General features: G+C 32.5%; 2 protein-coding genes across 2 annotated transcripts; one reads left to right on the forward strand and one right to left on the reverse strand.

The window, feature by feature from the left end:
- The first annotated feature begins 212 nt into the window (after positions 1-212).
- On the forward strand, positions 213-10,698 carry LOC125588498 (replication protein A 70 kDa DNA-binding subunit A-like). Its single transcript, XM_048759867.1, has 8 exons — positions 213-341; positions 434-701; positions 7,909-8,005; positions 8,086-8,207; positions 8,288-8,372; positions 8,453-8,582; positions 8,666-8,783; positions 10,391-10,698. Exons 1-8 carry the CDS (start codon positions 213-215, stop codon positions 10,696-10,698), a joined length of 1,257 nt encoding a protein of 418 aa, XP_048615824.1.
- A 471-nt stretch (positions 10,699-11,169) lies between these two features.
- LOC106447056 (phosphoethanolamine N-methyltransferase 3) lies at positions 11,170-16,437 on the reverse strand. The gene is made up of 11 exons (XM_048760040.1): positions 16,186-16,437; positions 14,686-14,807; positions 13,728-13,865; positions 13,523-13,660; positions 12,811-12,954; positions 12,611-12,721; positions 12,379-12,523; positions 11,991-12,271; positions 11,743-11,904; positions 11,608-11,661; positions 11,170-11,524 (listed from the first exon to the last, which is right to left on the reverse strand). Exons 1-11 carry the CDS (start codon positions 16,235-16,237, stop codon positions 11,351-11,353), a joined length of 1,521 nt encoding a protein of 506 aa, XP_048615997.1. The 5' UTR covers positions 16,238-16,437; the 3' UTR covers positions 11,170-11,350.
- Positions 16,438-19,616: the final 3,179 nt, after the last annotated feature.

Raw genomic sequence — 19,616 nt, forward strand, 5'->3', positions numbered from 1 at the left:
TGAACAAGATCAATAGTATCTAATTTTGAATAACATATATTACAATATATATGATTTCGTCAAAAACAGAAATGAGCAAATATCGGTGATACATATATCCTCGCCATAAATACAGCTTAACCTATATTTCTTCACCCATCTGTATATACTGAGACTACATTCAAAGACTTTAACATCGAGGTCTCACAGCAAACATGTCAAACGAAAGAAAAATGTGTCTTATTAAGGATCTCAAACCGTTCCGAGATGAATGGCGTCTCACTCTGAAACTGCTTCATTCCTGGAAACAAATCACCAGCTATGGAGGAGATACTCTTGAGTGCGTCCTGGTTGACCAAACTGTAAGATACATTTTCTTTGACAGAATATATATGCATATGTATATCGATTCTCATCTAATAGTTACTCATATTCTACTCTGTTTTCTTAAAAGGGTGCTAAAATCCAAGCATCATGCAAGAGATCTCAAATAACTCGTGTTCAACGTTACCTACGTGTTGGTGAATGGAAGGTCATTGACACCGTGAAAATAACTGGGGTAGGAGTGGGTCAATATCGACCTACGACGCAGCAGTACAAGATGACAATCATAGGAGACACAGCAATAACCCCTTCTGATTATCGGAATGATAATCACTTCCTTAATCTGGCTAACTACGACGAGATTGGTAATGGAAAGCTGAAACCCCATTTTCTAATTGGTATGTGTACATAACGATTTTTACTTTTTGTATATATATAGTTGTTAACTATCTTTATATAATAGCAAACCTGTTTTTTTAACCCGATGATGTCATCAATTTTTTATAGGAAAAAAAAGTTAACATCCATCGGTGAAGTTTGTTTCTAACTTCTAATCTAACGGCTACGATTTTATTTAGGATCATGAGTATGATGTCATAGTTTCACTTGAACAACAAACATGTTTATTCCATGAAAAGTTGTATTTTTTCAGAATTTTTTAACCATCAAACCCGTACTTGAACTCTTTCATAGTGGAAACCTTTAATAAAACCGTTCAATTAAGGAAAAAACATGTTCATTCAGTGAAAAGTTGTATCTTTTCAGAGATTTTACCATTTAACGACCCTTTGATTGAACCTTTTCATAAAATAGAGTAAGTTATATATATATTTGATAATAGAAAGTTGTAAAAACCAATAGCAAACCTGATGATGTCATCAATTTTTTATAGGAAAAAAAAGTTAACATCCATCGGTGAAGTTTGTTTCTAACTTCTAATCTAACGGCTACGATTTATTTAGGATCATGAGTATGATGTCATAGTTTCACTTGAACAACAAACATGTTTATTCCATGAAAAGTTGTATTTTTTTCAGAATTTTTTAACCATCAAACCCGTACTTGAACTCTTTCATAGTGGAAACCTTTAATAAAACCGTTCAATTAAGGAAAAAACATGTTCATTCAGTGAAAAGTTGTATCTTTTCAGAGATTTTACCATTTAACGACCCTTTGATTGAACCTTTTCATAAAATAGAGTAAGTTATATATATATTTGATAATAGAAAGTTGTAAAAACCACCAAAGCTTACAACTGTTACCTACAATTCTTTTCGCACATGATGTTGCAGAGGGAAATCCCTTCCAGAGTTTATGACAAATTATAGAAATTATCTTTACTTTTGTATATCTTTTCACACTTAGTGTTTCAGTGGAACCTTCATCAACTTCGTTTAAGAGTTGCAACTTTTCTAAAATTATATATTGAAGAGAGACTGTATCGGTTTTCAGATATGTTTCACGTTTTCTTAACTTCTCCCTTCTGCTTTTAACCTCCCTCCATTTCCTCGACATCGAAATCTGTAGTTTGTTTTTCTGCTGCAGATCATTGTTCCTTTCGCCCTTTCTTTTTTTCTTATAATTTCAAACCTGATGGTGTTGCTCTTTTTCTTCAATTCACTAATTATCAAATTTAATGTCTCCTAGGAGTTTCTGCAATTATAGTAAGTACATTTTTTGGCTTAGATGTCTTCTCCTAACACTTCCCATCATTATTTGATTACTCTCTGTTAGACTCACGATTCAGTTCATCTCAGAGAGGTGCGACACTGAATAGAAGTAATGATATTTTGTATTTAACAAATTTCCAAACATAGAGATACATTGTTTCAAATGTCAGTGAATAGATTGTAGAAGTATGCAGAGAAGAAGCCGATTAACTGATTCAAATTAATTATTCACTCTTTGATTTAACATATCGTCTTTTATTTCATACATGTTCTGAATTTATGTTGAAAATTTTATTTGTTTGGTCATACTTTAGTGTTGATGTCGTTTTCATCGTGAATGTTAGTGTCCGTTTCATTATGAATTTTGAAACACTTCTTTTGGTTTTACAAACGGTTTGGGAGGAGAAAATTTTCGTGGACTGGAGTGGGAAAGGCAAACCATGGGCTAGACTCAACACTAGTCGGCCTTGTCAGTTAGACACGCTTTGGTCTCTGTACAATCTTCTCCAAACGCTGTTTGATTTGGATTCTGACCGGTTTGGTCGCGGCAAATTAAACGCTTTGCCTCTTCAAAAAAAAGTACGGAAGAAATTGATTTTCAAAACATTTTCTTTTGGCTATTACTTTGTAGATACATGATAAGCAAATTAACAAATAATTCAACGGCAAGTAGTATTATGTATAAAGAAAAAGTACGGAAGGCTGTAATTACGTTTTTCCATCGTTATTTTAATCAGTCGATTGAAAGTTAACAAGTGAATAATTAGATGGAAATGATTGGATGATTTGAATGTTTATTAGCCGCAAAAGGGAACGTCTTCGTTTGCATGTGGGATATAAAAGACTAATTAGACTATTTTCTTAGAGATCGAGTTTTCTTTCTTTCCAACCATAAAACACTATTAAAGGAATGGACGTGATGTTGGATGGACCAGGTCTATGCGTAGATTGGTTCATAGGTTGAAAGAGAAAAAACTGTTTAATCATGTCCTTCCGACGCACCGTTACACGTCTCAATTAATTTATGAAAGATACACTCTTCAAAATGATTTTTAATTTCTGAAAACACACACCTTTTTCACATGCCTTTTTTTAATATTTACACGATGTACCCTTTGACATTCATTTTCAATATATGAACGATATGTTATAGCTTTTCTTTTAAACGGTTGCGACCTTTTCTTTTCTATAACTAATGTTAATTATATTAAGTAGTTAAATTTAAATTAGTAATAAACGTCTAAGGATAACCTAAATTACATAAATTATTAATATATTCTATTAAAACACAAGTGTGACCTATTGATATTAGTTTAGTCCAACAAATATTTTCCATGATACCTACCTTTTGATATGATAACTGTATATAAGAAAAATACAAACTTTATACAATAACTACCGCATCAGTTAACCTAATAACCACCACATCAGTTCTCACCTAACTGCATCAATATATTTGGGCATCAATAATATACCCGCCCTCCGAGGGCGGGTCACTCTCTAGTGATGTTTTAAAACAACAATATGTCTAAAGAGGTGTATATTTAACGCATTAGAAAAAGGTGTATATTTAACGTTGAAAGAAATTTTTCTAAACACTGGTTATTAGTCTTTGTCTATTATCATATTAAGGACCAAATAAAACATATGAAAACAAATGTATAAGTTTCTTTACAGTTTGTTATTAGTATTAATAATTAAACAAAATTACCATTACTAAGTAGTTCTTTTAATTATTAAATGAGATACAACTTAAAGTTCAATTTTTTTTTTTGAATGAATGACACAGTTTTAGAATGATAAGTCACAACTTTCTAAAAATATCAAAACCATTACAATTCCTTAAATGAAAATACACAACCTTAGCAAATAGACACATCCCTAACCTTTTCACAACCTTATGCCAATGAAAAAATGACAAATAGGTTATTAATACTATGAACCCTGCAATAACATCCAATTTGATAAAGTCAATTCAGTATTTCCTCATACTTATATACTTCCTCAATGTAATTTTAAAATGAATAAAATTTTAAATTGTGAAGTGTTTACAATTAAAAATACAAAATATTTTTAAAAATTAACAGACACTATTGTTCAAAACTTTTTGTCCTTATAAATAAAGAAAAAATAACCACTAATTAACAAACAAAAAAAAATCGTAGAAGCACCGTAGTTTAGTGGTCAAGGTTTAAAGGCTTCTACACCCAAGTCTGGGGTTCGAATCCCATGCGACACAATTTCTACACCAAGAGGTTTGAGTTTCAATTTCCGGAGAATGCGAATTATGCAGAAAATTGGAGAAAATACTTACAAGAGATCTTCAGCATAGCGCAAGGAGTACCGTCAAGAATGGATCTCATAGGACGGCTTAGGGTGATGTAGTCAGACATGAATCCTCATAAGACAGGTAGAATTCTGGCTGTTCGACTGTAATATCGTCTATGTAATGTTCTTCATATAGTTTGTAATAGCATAATTAACCAGACAAAAAAAAATTAACAAACAAAAAAGACATGGATATGGAAAGTAACAAACCCTCTGCATAGAAGATTTTAGTCTATATATAATAGCAAACCCAAAATAAGTACTCATGGCATCATCTTTTTTTACACAAAAATAAAATTTCAATCTAATGGGAGTAATTTTTTTTTTATGAACTAAAGAACATAAAATACTTTTGTTGATGTCATCAATAAATTTATACTTGGCAACTCTTCCTTGAACAATTATTTATTTAAACAAACTCTTCCTTGAACAATCATATATTTAAACAACACATTCTTTTATGATCACATGGTGATATGTAAACTTTTTCTCTCAGTGATATTCATTTATTACAAAGTTATAAAATCCATTAAATGGTGTTCATGCTGGAATAATCTTACTAAAGACAAGAATCTTACTAAAGACAAGATAACCACCTTGAAAATTTTTTGTCCATTACTTTTATTATCTTAATACTATCGTTATGAGTATATGAGATTATTAAGAAATAGAAGAATGTGCAAACAAAAAGTAACAAAACATGTGCCACCAATTTTCCAAACTGTCAAAATCGTTTTAACTGGTCGTGAGTGCAAACGAGTTATGAACAGATGCAAACAGGTCTAATCGAATGGGTGTGAATGGATCCTGACTCGAAAGGCCCGAAATATGTGTATGCACTATTCAGTGAATTTAAATATCAGTCACATTATGATGAAGGTAATTCAAACCATAAACCTTAATCTTAATATCAGTCACATTATGATGAAGATTATTCAAACCATAAACCTTGATTATAATATCAGTCACATTATTATGAAGGAAACTCAATCTCTGTTAATTTTAATTTCTATTTTTCTACATATATAAAATTATATCATTGGTATGATACGACCCATTTGTAAAGATTGAGTTAACTTATAAATTTTTTAAATATTAGTTTATAAAGTTTTTACTGTTTCTTAAGAAGGATGGCATACATGATTTTAAAATATTTTCCAACATTAGAAACTACTGTAGACATTTGAAATGAAACAAAAAATAAAAGAAAAATAGACAACTATTGTTAAACCTTATTTTCTTCCGAAAATTCTTTCTGGCTATAACTGTTTGTTACAGTAAAAAAATATTAACAGCTGCCTTTAAAATTTGTTTATTTCATTTCATATCACAACAACTCAATTGTAGGTTTTAGTTTGACAATGCTTTCAGTTTAGGATTTTTTAAACATTTTTATGTTAATTATAATTATCTAAATTATAGTGGAACTGAATTCCAATTCACTGAGAGAATATTAAAATATTTCAAATTCTATAACTAGAAATGTATAAAATGATCCTAAAGACCCAAATTTTGAGTATTTTCAATTTTCGGAAGAGCTCTACATTTTAAAAAGTAAAAACTCATCAAAAGGTTATATTCCAATTATAAATTTATATATATAATTTATTTAGTAACCACTTATTTAATCAAATAATTAACACCTTTAACACTTATTTTTTCATTTCCTATATTATATTCCAATATTAAAAATGTGTTGCACGACAGTATGCACATTTATTTGTTACACTATTTTCTTGTTTCACATTTGAATGGTTATTTCTCAATATATACATTTGAACACTAAAGTTCGACAACGCAATTCGTATATGTTCAATTTTAAAATTTTCCTTTTCTAAAAGATATTTAAACATTTTGTGGTTTCTTTGTTTAGTAGTTCAAGATATACTTTATTTTTTAGTTTCAAAGATTATGGTGTTTTATGTTCTTCTATACAGCCAAACATTCATTTTAAACCTTTCTTTTGTTTTAATTTCTATAGTATTTTTAGTTTAATGTACTAAGATATATTATTTTCCAAAACATGTTCTCAATTTCAATATATATACACACTGAACTGCAAAAAGTATTTTGTTTAAGGATTAAGTTTCCAACACCATATATCATCAGTTAAAGGATCCAAATTTTGGTATAAAATAATTATCTTCTTTCATTTGTATTCTCCTAATGATCGCATAGTTTAACCTACAATCTAATTTCATTTTCCACCAAAAGATATATTATACCATTTTTGACACTGTAAATTATTTGAAGGATTCCATCACTCTCGTATTCATAATTAATATGTACATTTGATTTATATTTAACAATATTGAGCATAAAATTTGCATAGTACATTGGTACATTTTATTTGTGATGAATATGCAATAGTTTTAAAATATTTTGAAAAATGTTTTTTTTTTCATTTTAAATATACCATTTATACGTTATTTTCAATATTAATTTTATATATTACTTACCATTTTATATATTAATTTAAATTTTCTTTTTGAAATTAAATATACAGCTCTTTTTTTAACACCAAATACTTATATGGGCTAAGTTGGTTAACATCGGAGAAGAGATTCTCGACAGTAAACTGATAAACTAAAATAGTTGAAACATAACGAAAGATAGATGTGGCTAAGGAGAGAAAAGATTTAAAGAAAATTTTCATTTGTAGTCCTAAAGCATGTATTCAAAGGAACGCAAAGAAGTCGAAAACGACGTTGAAAAACCCAACAAATGGGTTTTGAAGGTGAAAAGTCTATGAATCTCTGTAGAAGATAGCAGTTCCGGTGAACGGGTCACATAGCTTACTATGTGAAGAACTGTCGATGCTTGAGATGCCGTAATGTGATGGAACCGCAACGATGACGTAGTATCAATCAAATTTGGCGAATCCACACTCTTACACAATAGTTCATGCGATGAGGAAAAGGATTAGACGATTGTAAAACCGACTTTGTGAAGAATCGTCAATGCTTGAGACGCTATAGCGTGATGGAGACGCAATGGTGATGTAGTAGCAAAAAATCAAGCGTATCCACACTCTTGCACAATAGTAACGGCAACGAGGAAAGGGGTAGGAGGGCCGTAGAGTCGACTCTGTGAAGAACCGTCATGAGACGGTTTAGTGTGATAGAAACACAACGGTGATGTAGTACCGAGTAAATCTGGCGAGTCCACACTCTTGTATAGTAGATCTGGCGATGAGAAGAGGAGGTGTCATAGAGACGTTGCGGCAGTTGACTAAAGCTATGTCGAAATTGAAGTAAAGCCATTTGTATAATCATTACAATTATATACCCTAATTGCGTTAAAACTTAATTTCAATAGCATATAATAGTGTTAACATAGAGTTATCTCGATATCAGCGATTCTGTGAAGAACCGTCGATGCTTGAGACGGTTTAGTGTGATAGAAACAAAGCAGTGATGTAGTACCGAGTAAACCTGGCGAGTCGATACTCTTGCACAGTATATCTGGCGATGAGAAGAGGAGGTGTCATAGAGACATTGCGGCAGTTGATTAAAGCAGTGTTGAAATTAAGACAACTTCCCCGCGATTTCGCGGGGATCCGAATCCTAGTTATAATAAAGTAAATCTTTATTTGTTATTGAAACAGATATCATGGGACAGGTTACTGATCTTGGACCAGTAGCTATGGTCCAAGCTAAGGAAAATGACACAAAAAGAGTTCATTTCCGTTTGCGTGATACAAGGTAGTTTCAGTAATAGCTTTTAATAATTACTTTTACATTTTGTGTCCTAAGTTTCAATAAATTTTGGTATCTTCTCTCAGTGGTCATGAAGTGGCATGTTGCTTATGGGGAAAATATGCTGAGCAATTTGAATGGGTGGAAGAAGCTAATGATGAAAGTATTATATGCTTGATAAGGTTTGCAAAAATCAGCGAAAACAGAGGTATACACTCCACATCTTATATGTACTTTTTTCAAAGTATGAATGAAAGATTTTCTGAATATTTTTTTTTAATAAAATAGGAGAAAAACAAATAACCAATGCATTTGATGCTTCACTTGTGTTTCTCAATCCAACAATGGAGGAAGCTATCGATTTTAAACAGAAGTAAGTATGAAATATATATTGCTGATTTTGGCTCTATTTAAAATTTTCAACTTTGGCGTACTAATTATTGTTTTGATCAGGATGTTGAATGATCCTCTTCCCCTAGCTATTTTGGATCAAAGTAATGAAAAGAAGATAATCACAAGGGTTGCTCACGATTGGAATGAGGTAGACGTGAGATGTATTTCTGAGATTTTACAGAGTTTTGAGGTAATAATACTACGTTACGTATCTAGATGTTAATGTGGTCCTTATCATAAGAGTTTTAACTTTATATATTTATAACCATATAGGTTGACAGTTGCAAGATCATTTGTTCAATTGAAACCATTGACACAGACTGGAGTTGGTTCTATTTTGGGTGTAAGAGACACAATCTACGTCTTACTAAGATTGGTAGGAAATCTACTGGTAAGATGATTCAATCTGAAAAGCCACAATTTTATTGTGAAATGTGTCGTGGAGCCTGTTCAACTATCGAGCCAAAGTAAGTACAAAAATTTGTGTATTGCTTTTAAATTATAAAACAAATTTGCTATAACTTGTGATATGTGAATTTTACATGTTTAAGCCTGTAATGGATATCCGAAGACAACCGAACATATATATACTTACCCTTATATTTCTAGTTTACATCTCTCATTTTTTTTAGAATATTTATATTGATGTTACACATACTTTAAGATCATAAGTATATATATAATTATGGAGAATATGATTTGATATTCATTTAAAATGCATGTCAAACTTTTTGTTTCATGTATTAACAAAAGTTACATTCAAAATTTAAAAACAATACCCAAATTAATACCTATTTGTGTTTGAAATATTATCTCAAAACCTATTAATCATTCGATCTATAAAAAATAAAAAAATCAGTTAAGTGAAATCTATATTTTTAAATACAAGAAACTTAAAAAATGAAAATTTTAATTTGTTTTCTTTTAAAATCTAAATATCCAAACCCGATTCAAAATAACCGAACCCGAACTAAAAATACTCGAATCCGATCCGAAGTACAGAAATACCCGAACGGGTTATCTATCCCTATACCGAAATACCCGAAAATCCGAAATATCCGATCCGAACCCAAACGGGTATCCGAACGCCCGCCCCTACCCGACTGTATGCTTGTACATCATGAAGATCATAACCTCGTTGCTTGATGTAGATATAATACATATTCACTTACCACTGTGCCGCAGCGCTTCTATCCTTATACTGTAAGGAAAAAAATATTATTGTTGACAAATTTTATTCAATACAAATTATAGTTGCATCAATAATTTATGTTTTTTACACTTTTACACATTTAATAAAACTAAAAATGACATGTCACAAATTATTCAATCCAATTTTAAAATGACATTTCTCAAATAGTTATCTAATTTCAAATATTGAAATTTTAAAAATCTATATATAATACTGATTAAAAAAATTTCTTAAAATCAGAACTTAAATTTTAAAATAAAAAATGTACACAAATATAAATAAAATTATATTAAACTTAAAATACATAGCTTATCGATGCAATTACTATATAATACATAAACTTAATTTTGGTTGCAATTTTTACATCTATTATAATCTATGTACTTTAAGTTTTCTATAATTTTATTTAGATTTGTGTACATTGTTTTTTTTAAAGTTAACTTTTGATTTTTAGGAAAAATAATAATCAATATTACATATAGATTTTTAAAATTTAAATATTTAAATTAGATAACTATTTTTAAAATGTCATTTTACAATTAGACTGAATTATTTATGAAATGTCATTTTTATTCTTATTAAATGTGGAAACGTGTAAAAAACATAAATTATTGTAATTATAATTTTTATTAAATAAAATTTGTCAACAATATATTTTTTCCTTTAGAATATAAGGATTACAACTACTTTTTTTTTTGAACACAACTTTTTCCATTAATTTCAACTCGCTTGATTACAACTGCTAGAGGGAATTATCCATCCTCTTTGATTAAAAATATAAACTGCAACAGCTTAAAATAAAAAAGATAGGTCTTCAAACGAAGATGACAGTGAAATCAAGATGGTGCTTGATTGCGTCGATGTAGCCTTCACGACATGGTCGTACAGTAGAAAGATAGTCACCTTATATTGTGACGTTAACATCCAATCCGCACCTCGAAAATTCGTCGAAACGAATTCCGCTGCATTTTCAGGCCCCAAAGGGACCGCTCCACAAGATAGCAAGACGGTTATATATATGGACAAACACCCCCATAAGGTTGGAGGGAAAGCACTCCTTAAAAAGGAAGCAAAGGATGATGATGATGGTCCCGGTGAACCCACCGGTAAATGAGATAATGTACTACTCTTCGAATAAGAGAGATAAATCTTTCTGCGTAAATCTGTTTCTGAATAAGGATTACAACTACTTATCTTTTAAATTTAATAAGCGAACCATAGAAGAGCGTAACATTTTGTGTAAAATAACGGTTGACTAACGCGATGTTAGTCAAAGTAGGTTTTATGTACACGATTCATAGTTTAGGTTTGCAATTCAAACTAATATTTAGTTTATGTCGTATTTAGCATTTATCTTTTGTTTGGGTATGAAAAAGCACGACACGAATAGTACAGGTCGAAAAATGCACTTTTCCCGCGATCTTGCATAACACAATTAGAATTTACAAAAAAAAACACAAGATGTTCACGTTCTAAAATCCTGTCGTTGATGGGATCTTCAGGTCTGACTAATACTAACGGGTTAAACTAGATTTACAACACATCAACATTTTTCTGTGTCATACTTGAGCAATCCGATATCAAATAGTCCCCACATTAAACACCACACTTGTATATTTAAATGATTAAAGAAAAACACACATGGAGAGGGATAAAGCAACATATGTAGATTGAAGAGATGATAGGATAGGAGGGAACTTGGTCTTGATGTATCTTACATAACCAAATTTATTTTGTTTTAAATATTAATTAAGAAAGCTATACAATCAGTTTTTCTTGGCGATGAACAAACCCCACTTCTGTTCACCACTTGAGCTCCTGAGTAACTTTGAGTTCCACCCACCAACAATATCCTCGTAGTCCTCCTTAGAGAAGTCGCTGATGAATTCGTCCTTCTCTTTCTCCACTGCGTCCAGTTCCCGTTTCAGGACTTTCATGAACTGATAAAACCAAACAGAAACATTAATGCTTTCAAGTTCATTAATTTTTAAGCATGTGGGTCATTTTCAGAAACGTTTCTTACCTGATCGGTTCTATCCTCTGCGATTACCTCATCGAATCCAGCATCTTTCAGCATCTGTTTGAGCCAAGTAAAGTTTGCTCGAATTTTGTGGTTTTTTTAAGTAGAATAGAGGAGAAAGGATCTATCTATGTATACCTGACCGTATGCTTGTACATCATGGAGATCATAACCTCGTTGCTTGATGTAGTTTGCAAAATCTGGAGATGGTGTTTTGGGGCTTCTACAGTAATCAGTAATGAGAACTTTCCCTCCAGGCTTCAACCATTTGTAGAATGTTCTGAACAATGCTGGCTTGTCCTGAGAGTAAGACCAGCGGTTACAAACTGGAGACAAAACAATAAACTATGCTAAAACTAGGAAGACTAGAAAGAGAAAGCTTATACTTGGATATGCAGAATGGTGTCTCTGCTGTAAATAACATCAAAGGTGTTATCAGGATACTCCTTCTTGGTGCAGTCAGCTACTTCGAACTCCACGGAGCATTTGAGTCCTATCGCGTGTTCGAGGGCGAAAGAGATCATGTTTACGGATAGATCAATGCCTACAACATCCACGTCAAAGTTCTCAGCCATGTAGAAGTCCCCTCCTCCTATTCCGCATCCAACATCTAGAACTTTCTGGCCCGGCTTCAGATCCAGCTTAGCCACAAACTCCTTTGTCGTCTCTATATCAAAGGTCAAAACAAAAAGAAACATAGTATAATAAGAAGGAAAGATAGCTTCAAAATACAGAAGCAAAGTTGATACAAAACTCGATGAGTAAGGAGCATACCGAGCCCCCCTGTGCTGACAAACCCTTGTCCAAAGACACGCTCATAGCGTAAGATACCACTAGACTTATACTGGACATTGTCCAAGAACCGTTGGAAGCCCCTATCATTATCCGAACTGACTTTCTTCTGCCAAAGCCAGCAGATCTGAAATTTTTTGGAAATGTATAATATATGAATCCCATACCAGCAAAAGGGTGGCTAAATAAATATATGAAGAAGCTTATTTATAACCTGGTTCTGGTTCTTTTTGTTTCTCACATAAGCTCCAACGCATTTACAGCTAACCAAAGAGAACTCATACGAGTTCCCAACATCGTCATTCATATGGCATTCTTTGAATAACTGAGAGGAATTTATGCAGCAGGATTCAAAATTTAATTTCTCTAGAAAAGGGAAGAACAGAGAGGGATATAGAGAGGTATATAGGACACCTTTGTGTAAAACTTGGGTTCACGGTAGTGTGTTGGGTTGTACTTCCGCTTGTTGTCACCAGATTGATGAAAGCATGACTCCCTAAAGAAAATATACCCACCAACCTTAGTCCATTGTAACATCTTTTTCGCCAAATCTTCAACCTGCAAATTGATTTGAGAAAATAAGAACATTAGTTTTGTCAAGTGATGATTAAAACCACTCTTGATGCAGCAAAGTTTAATATGGACAGGTTATCAATCTATATTGATTGACGGACTCCATTATGTTGTAAAAAGTTCTTGGTGAAAAAATAATATGAATAAAGACTTTACTGAGAAAAGACTTTATTGAGAAAAAATACTTTATTGAGAAAGTTTAGTTTTTTAGGCCAAGAGGTTGATACTGAACCTCGAATCAACTTATTAATCATGATATATTTCACTATAGTTTGATTCAGCACCAGAAATGGCTTAGAACCAATAGTTCATTATCTAATGGATTTTTTCGTCTTTAACACATGGTAGGCAGCCGAGTCAAACTCATTTGCTTAGCAGTGTAGCTTTGTCATTTGGAAGGCCAAGAAATATTAGCAACTACTTTCGTACGGTGATCTTTGCATAGCACAATAGTCCCAAAATGCGTTTCTTTGCATTATTACACATACATAGTCCAAGTGTGTACTGTTCTAAAGTGGTTCCCGCGGTAATAAGTTATCAGTTAACTGGTTACCTCTTTATCAGAGAGATACATGAGCAGCCAGTTAGAGAAGACCAGATCCATAGACTCGCTTGAAAATTTCATATCAGGGGATGTGACATCAGCGCACATAAATTTGACGTTCTTGTAGTGCCCATTAATGTTTTCATTCTGCAGAGAAGACTCTCATGAGGGGACTGTAAATAGCTAGAAAGAACAAGCATGGGAGTGAATTAACCTTTTTGATAACACTTTCAATGAAATCAACGGCAATGACCTGGCCGGCCTTCTGAGCTAATTCACTAGTGAAACGACCAATGCCAGCGCCAAACTCAAGCACCTTTTCCCCTTCAATCGGTGGAAGAAGCGAGAGTATCTGGCACCATACACACATTTAAGCCTTAGAATCTTTCATAAAATGGCAAAAGGACAGCAAAGAACAAAGAAACTGCCATGTCAAAGTAAGTAAAGATACATTTTGCTCAGGCTTGGGCTTGGATCGGTTTTGTGGATCTGTTCTTTTGGGTGAAGATATAGATTCATAAATTTTATGTTTGGTTCCGGTCAGTTTTACTCAGTTTCGAATCGGTTTGCTTTAAAATGTTTTATACTTGATAAAAAATCTTTTTTAAATTTGGATTCATTTTTTTTTACTCAAAATCCATCAAATTTATCAGAAACTAAGAAGAAGAAAACAAAAATAAAACAAAATTTTTGAACTTCAGATAGTTTCATTCTACTTAGTTTCACAAAATGATAAACTTTTTTTTTTGAATTAATTACAGTGTCCGACAACCGAAGTCAACCGAGCATTCGGTGGACCAGAAGTGCAATAGTGACCAACAGGAATCGAACTGCAAAAAATAAAACCACTAACCTAAACAAAATGATAAACTTTACAATAAGAAAACCTTTATAACTAAATCATTAATAAAAACATAGAAAATTAAACACATAAAGCTATGTTCATATGCATTCGGGTTTTTACATTGGGTTCTGATCGGTTTAGTTGTCCACTCGGATCCAAATCTATTCAGATCGGTTCAACTAGATACAAATCTTTTGGATAAAGTAGTTTTGAACTCATATAATCCACAAAATTTTGCATCAGTTTCAATATCAATTCAGGTTTTTGAATCCAGGTAAAATGAGACTCAACTTCATCTGAATTACAAAGATAATAACTATATGCTTACCTCAGGCCGTTCTTCTTTGTCGAGGTCAGCAGCTTTGGAATCAAGCATCATGGCCTCAACGCTCAAACCCACCGAGTGCTCTTTCCAGTAATTCTTTTGGATTTCACGCTCTTCCCCTGAATCTGAGGATACACCATCCACAAGCAACAAATCAATCAAGAAAAGATTACCAAAATCAGCAAATCAATCAAGAATATGGATCTCGAAAAGCTTCTTTCCGGTTATCGTTCGGTTTATGCTCAACCGAACCGAAAACCTTTCTTTATCATGGCGGGGTCCAAAATTCAAATACGGGAAATTAGGTGAGGGACGTTTGGGCCGTTTGGAGAATCTAGTTTGTCATTACCTGTGAAGCGTGGTATCTCCTACACCGTCCGATTTTGCTGTTCACATGTTAATGCACAAGAGTAGTGTGTGTCCCACGGAACTATGATTTTTGACCAGATATATTAATTCTGCTGAAAGGGGTCGTCTATTTTCATGTTCTGATAATTAATTAATTATATTTAAAATTAGGTTCTACCTAGCTATTCCACGTTGAGAAAAAAAAATTGACATGTCGACAGTTAATTACTATTTTTATTAAGCTCCACGGAATCTGATATGATTCTCCAAACGGCCCAAACGTTCCCCACCTAGTTTCCCGTATTTGAATTTTGGACCCCGCCATGATAAAGAAAGGTTTTCGGTTAATGTTCAAATTTCAAAAGAAAAAAAAAACTCCAAGGAATCTTATACGTAGAACGGACTACGCTTACGTAATAAGCAATCTAACGCCCTAAATCAGAAATTATCTAACACTTCTATCACATCAAAAGCTAAAGTTTTTATGGTTATAGGTGAATATTTCCTCTCAAATGATTAATGGATACCCAACTTAAATTATTTTTTCATCTAGGAATATTAGATTCATTTTTGAAGTATACTTGGGTGATAGAAACATGGTAAGATTTTAAGCCAGTAGAAAAAAAAAATTCCGGAGATTAAACTCTGATGAAAACCAAGTTTTTTAGAGACCAAAAGTCCTATAAAAAGAAACTGGCGAAACGAAATACAACAACAGAAACAACAAATAAAGGAGGTTGATACTGCAACCTAAAGTATATACAAGAAGTCTTTATTATATAATCTCTGGAACTTAAATTATATACAAGGAGGTCTATAAAGTATAATACGCAGGTTTACTTTACAGTTCCAAAAACAGTTAATATTAAATAATAGTCCATATTTCATGTTGCAGTAGTGGTTTACCAGAAAAAATGTTATATGTTGTCAAGATCAAGTACAGAGAAAAAAAATAAAGAACATCATGATCAGTAGAAATTAATGAAAGTGGATAGGTAGAAATCCGAATATGTGAATGTTTGACCGATGATTAAATTGATTTGTGTGTTGATTTGAATGAGGATTTAAATCGCTGTAGTATTTGTAAATTGATGATATTGTATGATTTTTTATGTTATGTACATCTGAGAGCAGCATAACTGAAAGCAAACTTACATGAGTTTGGGAAAGAAGGAGAGATGTTGCCATTAGTGTGAATGTGAGCCATTTGGTTCACTATTATTGACAAGAAGAAGAAAAAAATATCAGAGGTTTACGGGTTTTTGGGTTGTGGTTCTTTGTAATGTTCATTCTGCTCTTCTGATCTCCATTATATAGAGAAAAATGTGATTATTTTATTATTTTCTCGTATTTTTATTTTCTTTTGGAGAATCGAAGAAAAAAAAATCCTCATTACCATTTTCATCTTCTTACACGAAATTGCAATACTACTATAAAAAGAAAATATGTCCAAAATTATTTTTGGCAACAGCAGTTTTATTAACTAAAAATGTTTATGATTTCCACTACCGTGTAATAAGATTCATTATATAACCAAAAAAAATGAAATAGTATTCCACTTACCAGTTGAATACGTTGATGCTATGAAAATCATCATCTATAAAAAAATTCAAAAATTATCTAGGGTTCTTGGATTTAAGGACCATTTAAATCTAAGATTCAAGCTTAGCTTGTGTGTAGGTGTAGCTTCTTTAAAACTTGATTTGCTTATTTTATAATAATTAAGAAATTCAAGCATCAAAACTTATAAGAATGTAAAACGGTTGTAGAAATAGATATCCTATATCAACCAATATAAAAGAGTGAAGAATCTATATTTAAGACTGGTAAAGACAGATAATTAAGAATAGATTCTAAATTGTTTATATTCACAGATTCGTTTACTTAGTTCAAGTTGGATTCAGTGATTATGATGGCACTTAAAACATTTTCTTAGTGATTAGAAATGTGAGGTTATAAAGACAAACATGAAATAAAGCACTGTTTAGAGTAAGTGAGTAACAGTTAATAGTCTTTGAGAAGTAGCGAACAGACGGTGATCCCAAGATGTTCCGAATGGGCAACTTTTGAAATGAATCTTTTGATCCAATGGCTTAGAGCCACATCCTTTGTTTCCCTCTCCCTGTCCTCTTATTTACAGATTATTATTTGTGAGGCCAAAGGATATAATCATTAATTAGATTTTCAAAAATAAAACTGAGAATAAAAAAAAATGTAAAAAATAGCGACAACAAAATAGTAATTTGAAATCACGATTCACAATCACGATTCACAATCACGTTCATTTTTAATGCAAAATCAAGTACTAATACATATCCGGTTATGTTATTTTGCGAGCTAAAAAATTGAAACATCTGATATCCATATATTTATGGTAAAGTTTATTAATTGTAGGATAAATTAACATATCAAGTTTCAAGATCAATTGCCAACTGAGTTTTCAATAAATAAGAATAGTTAGCTGATAAACATAAAAATATTTACACATATGCTAAAAACGGTTGCCCTAGTTGGAAAGCAATATTTTCCACTCAACATATATTTTTATGAATAGTTATAATCCATTGTAGTAGAAGCCTTATATTATCTACAAATCTGAATATCCATGATTCTGACCTTTATGAAGATTCTAGAAATGTTAGCATTGTCCGTTAGGTTAGCGAGATACTGAAACTATTACCGTAGACAAGAAAATGAAAATATCAAGATGACATTGGTTTCATAAGAAACAAATAACCAAAAGTTAAGAGAAAAATGTGGGGGAAAAAATAATTAAGCAATCAACTTGACACTGCTAATGCTAAGTGCTAACATCCATATAATGGAAAGTTAGTGGGTCTACTATATTTCTTAGGACCACAACTTGGTTTAATTTTTGTTTTCGGCAAATTTTAAATAAATGTGATGAATACACAATGAATGTAGCAAATGCCATTGCCGCTAACATATTATTTTTCTCGAATAGTGGTTCAATAATCAGCTTTAAGCAAAAATAAAATAATCAGCGTGTATGTAAATTTTACTGATAAAATGACAGCTGTTTTCAAAATATCAATAAATTTTGATTTACAAACATCTATTGCTATCCTGGTTACTATTTCAGGTTATCTGAGCTAATACATAATATAATTTATACGGGATTAGGACGTATTCCTGAATTAGTTTTAGGTTTTACAATGTGATTAAATATTTCAAACAAAATCAATATCTTTCGGAAAAGAAAACAGAGATATAAATAAACAACCGGATACAAAGTAAAATTAACAATTAGAGAATTGGAAAAAAATTATATTTGACGATAACGAGCACAAAGAAAATCACTATTTATGAAATATGAATATAGAGTAGGTGTTTTAAATAGTAACGAGCCCACACTCCATTCATTCTTTTTTTTTTCCAACTATTTCTTTCGATCAAATAACTTAAAACACAAAGTTTTCAACAATAATACATTCGAGGCTAGTATTTGCCAAAGAAACAACCTGAACATAATCAATACAAGGAATGAAACTAAAAGATAGAAGATTGAAGAGAGTAGCAAAGCTTCTACCGTCATGGAGAACACCTGCGATCTCGTTCAAAACAGACCCTAAGCTCAGGGTAGATATGAAAACTTGAGAGTCTGAGAATATATGAAACCTAAGGAGACTTAATTCCTTAGCCATGAGAAGAACTGAGCAAAGCATCAAAGCTCCAACCATGAGTGAAGATCCCACCAACGCTAGAGAAACATCCTTTGCATCTTGACAGTTCCGGACAATTTCACAAAGGAGAACCATTAAAGTCTCAAGGGCCATCATGGCTAAGAGGTCAGTATCAAAGATTGCTGAAAAAAGAGCTAGTGAGGTCATAGTTTCTGCATCTGAGATAACCATCTTCAACACAATGCCCCCTGTAACAACGCCACTCAAACCAACGAGAAGGTTTTTCTTTCCCATAAACCACAATGGAAAGGGGGACAAACTCAAACTCATACTCATCAATCCTAAACTCCATAAAGCTGAACCGTGATGAAACAATGCTAACATGATACTAGTCCGAAGAACATCCTCATAACAAGGTAGCAGAGTGCTAACAGGGAGTTCATCATCCTCATACAGAGGTAAACTGGATCTCATCCTAAGAGTTAAAGAGAGAGTAACATCCTCACACTGAGGTAAATAGAGTTTCAATAGGCAGACATCAAAATGAACTTTCCTCAAAAACGATTTGTTTCAAAGAGGTACATAGACAATACCTTCACAAGGCTTGTTGGAGAGGTACGATGGTCTAGGGGCCGGAAGCAGCACTACCAATGGAATTAATCGCTAGATCTGAAAGAGGAGACTTGAAATCCCAATCTTAGGTTAAGTGTTCCGAGAGAGAGACGCTATGGAAGTCGCTAGAGAACGAGGCCAAAGGCCGAAGACGATGAACAAGGATGAAGAACGAGTCTGGAGGATCTGGTGGTTCAGGTGGGATGATGGAAATGAGAGTTTCAAACGCTACCACAAGAAGCTTAGATGGTGGGGTATCAGGAGGAGGTCGGCACCGCGACGGAGGAGGGACCTTCACCATCAACACCATGGAGGAGGAGGACAAATTCT

Source organism: Brassica napus, chromosome C6 (assembly GCF_020379485.1).
Source record: "Brassica napus cultivar Da-Ae chromosome C6, Da-Ae, whole genome shotgun sequence".
NCBI classification, from domain to species: Eukaryota; Viridiplantae; Streptophyta; class Magnoliopsida; order Brassicales; family Brassicaceae; genus Brassica; species Brassica napus.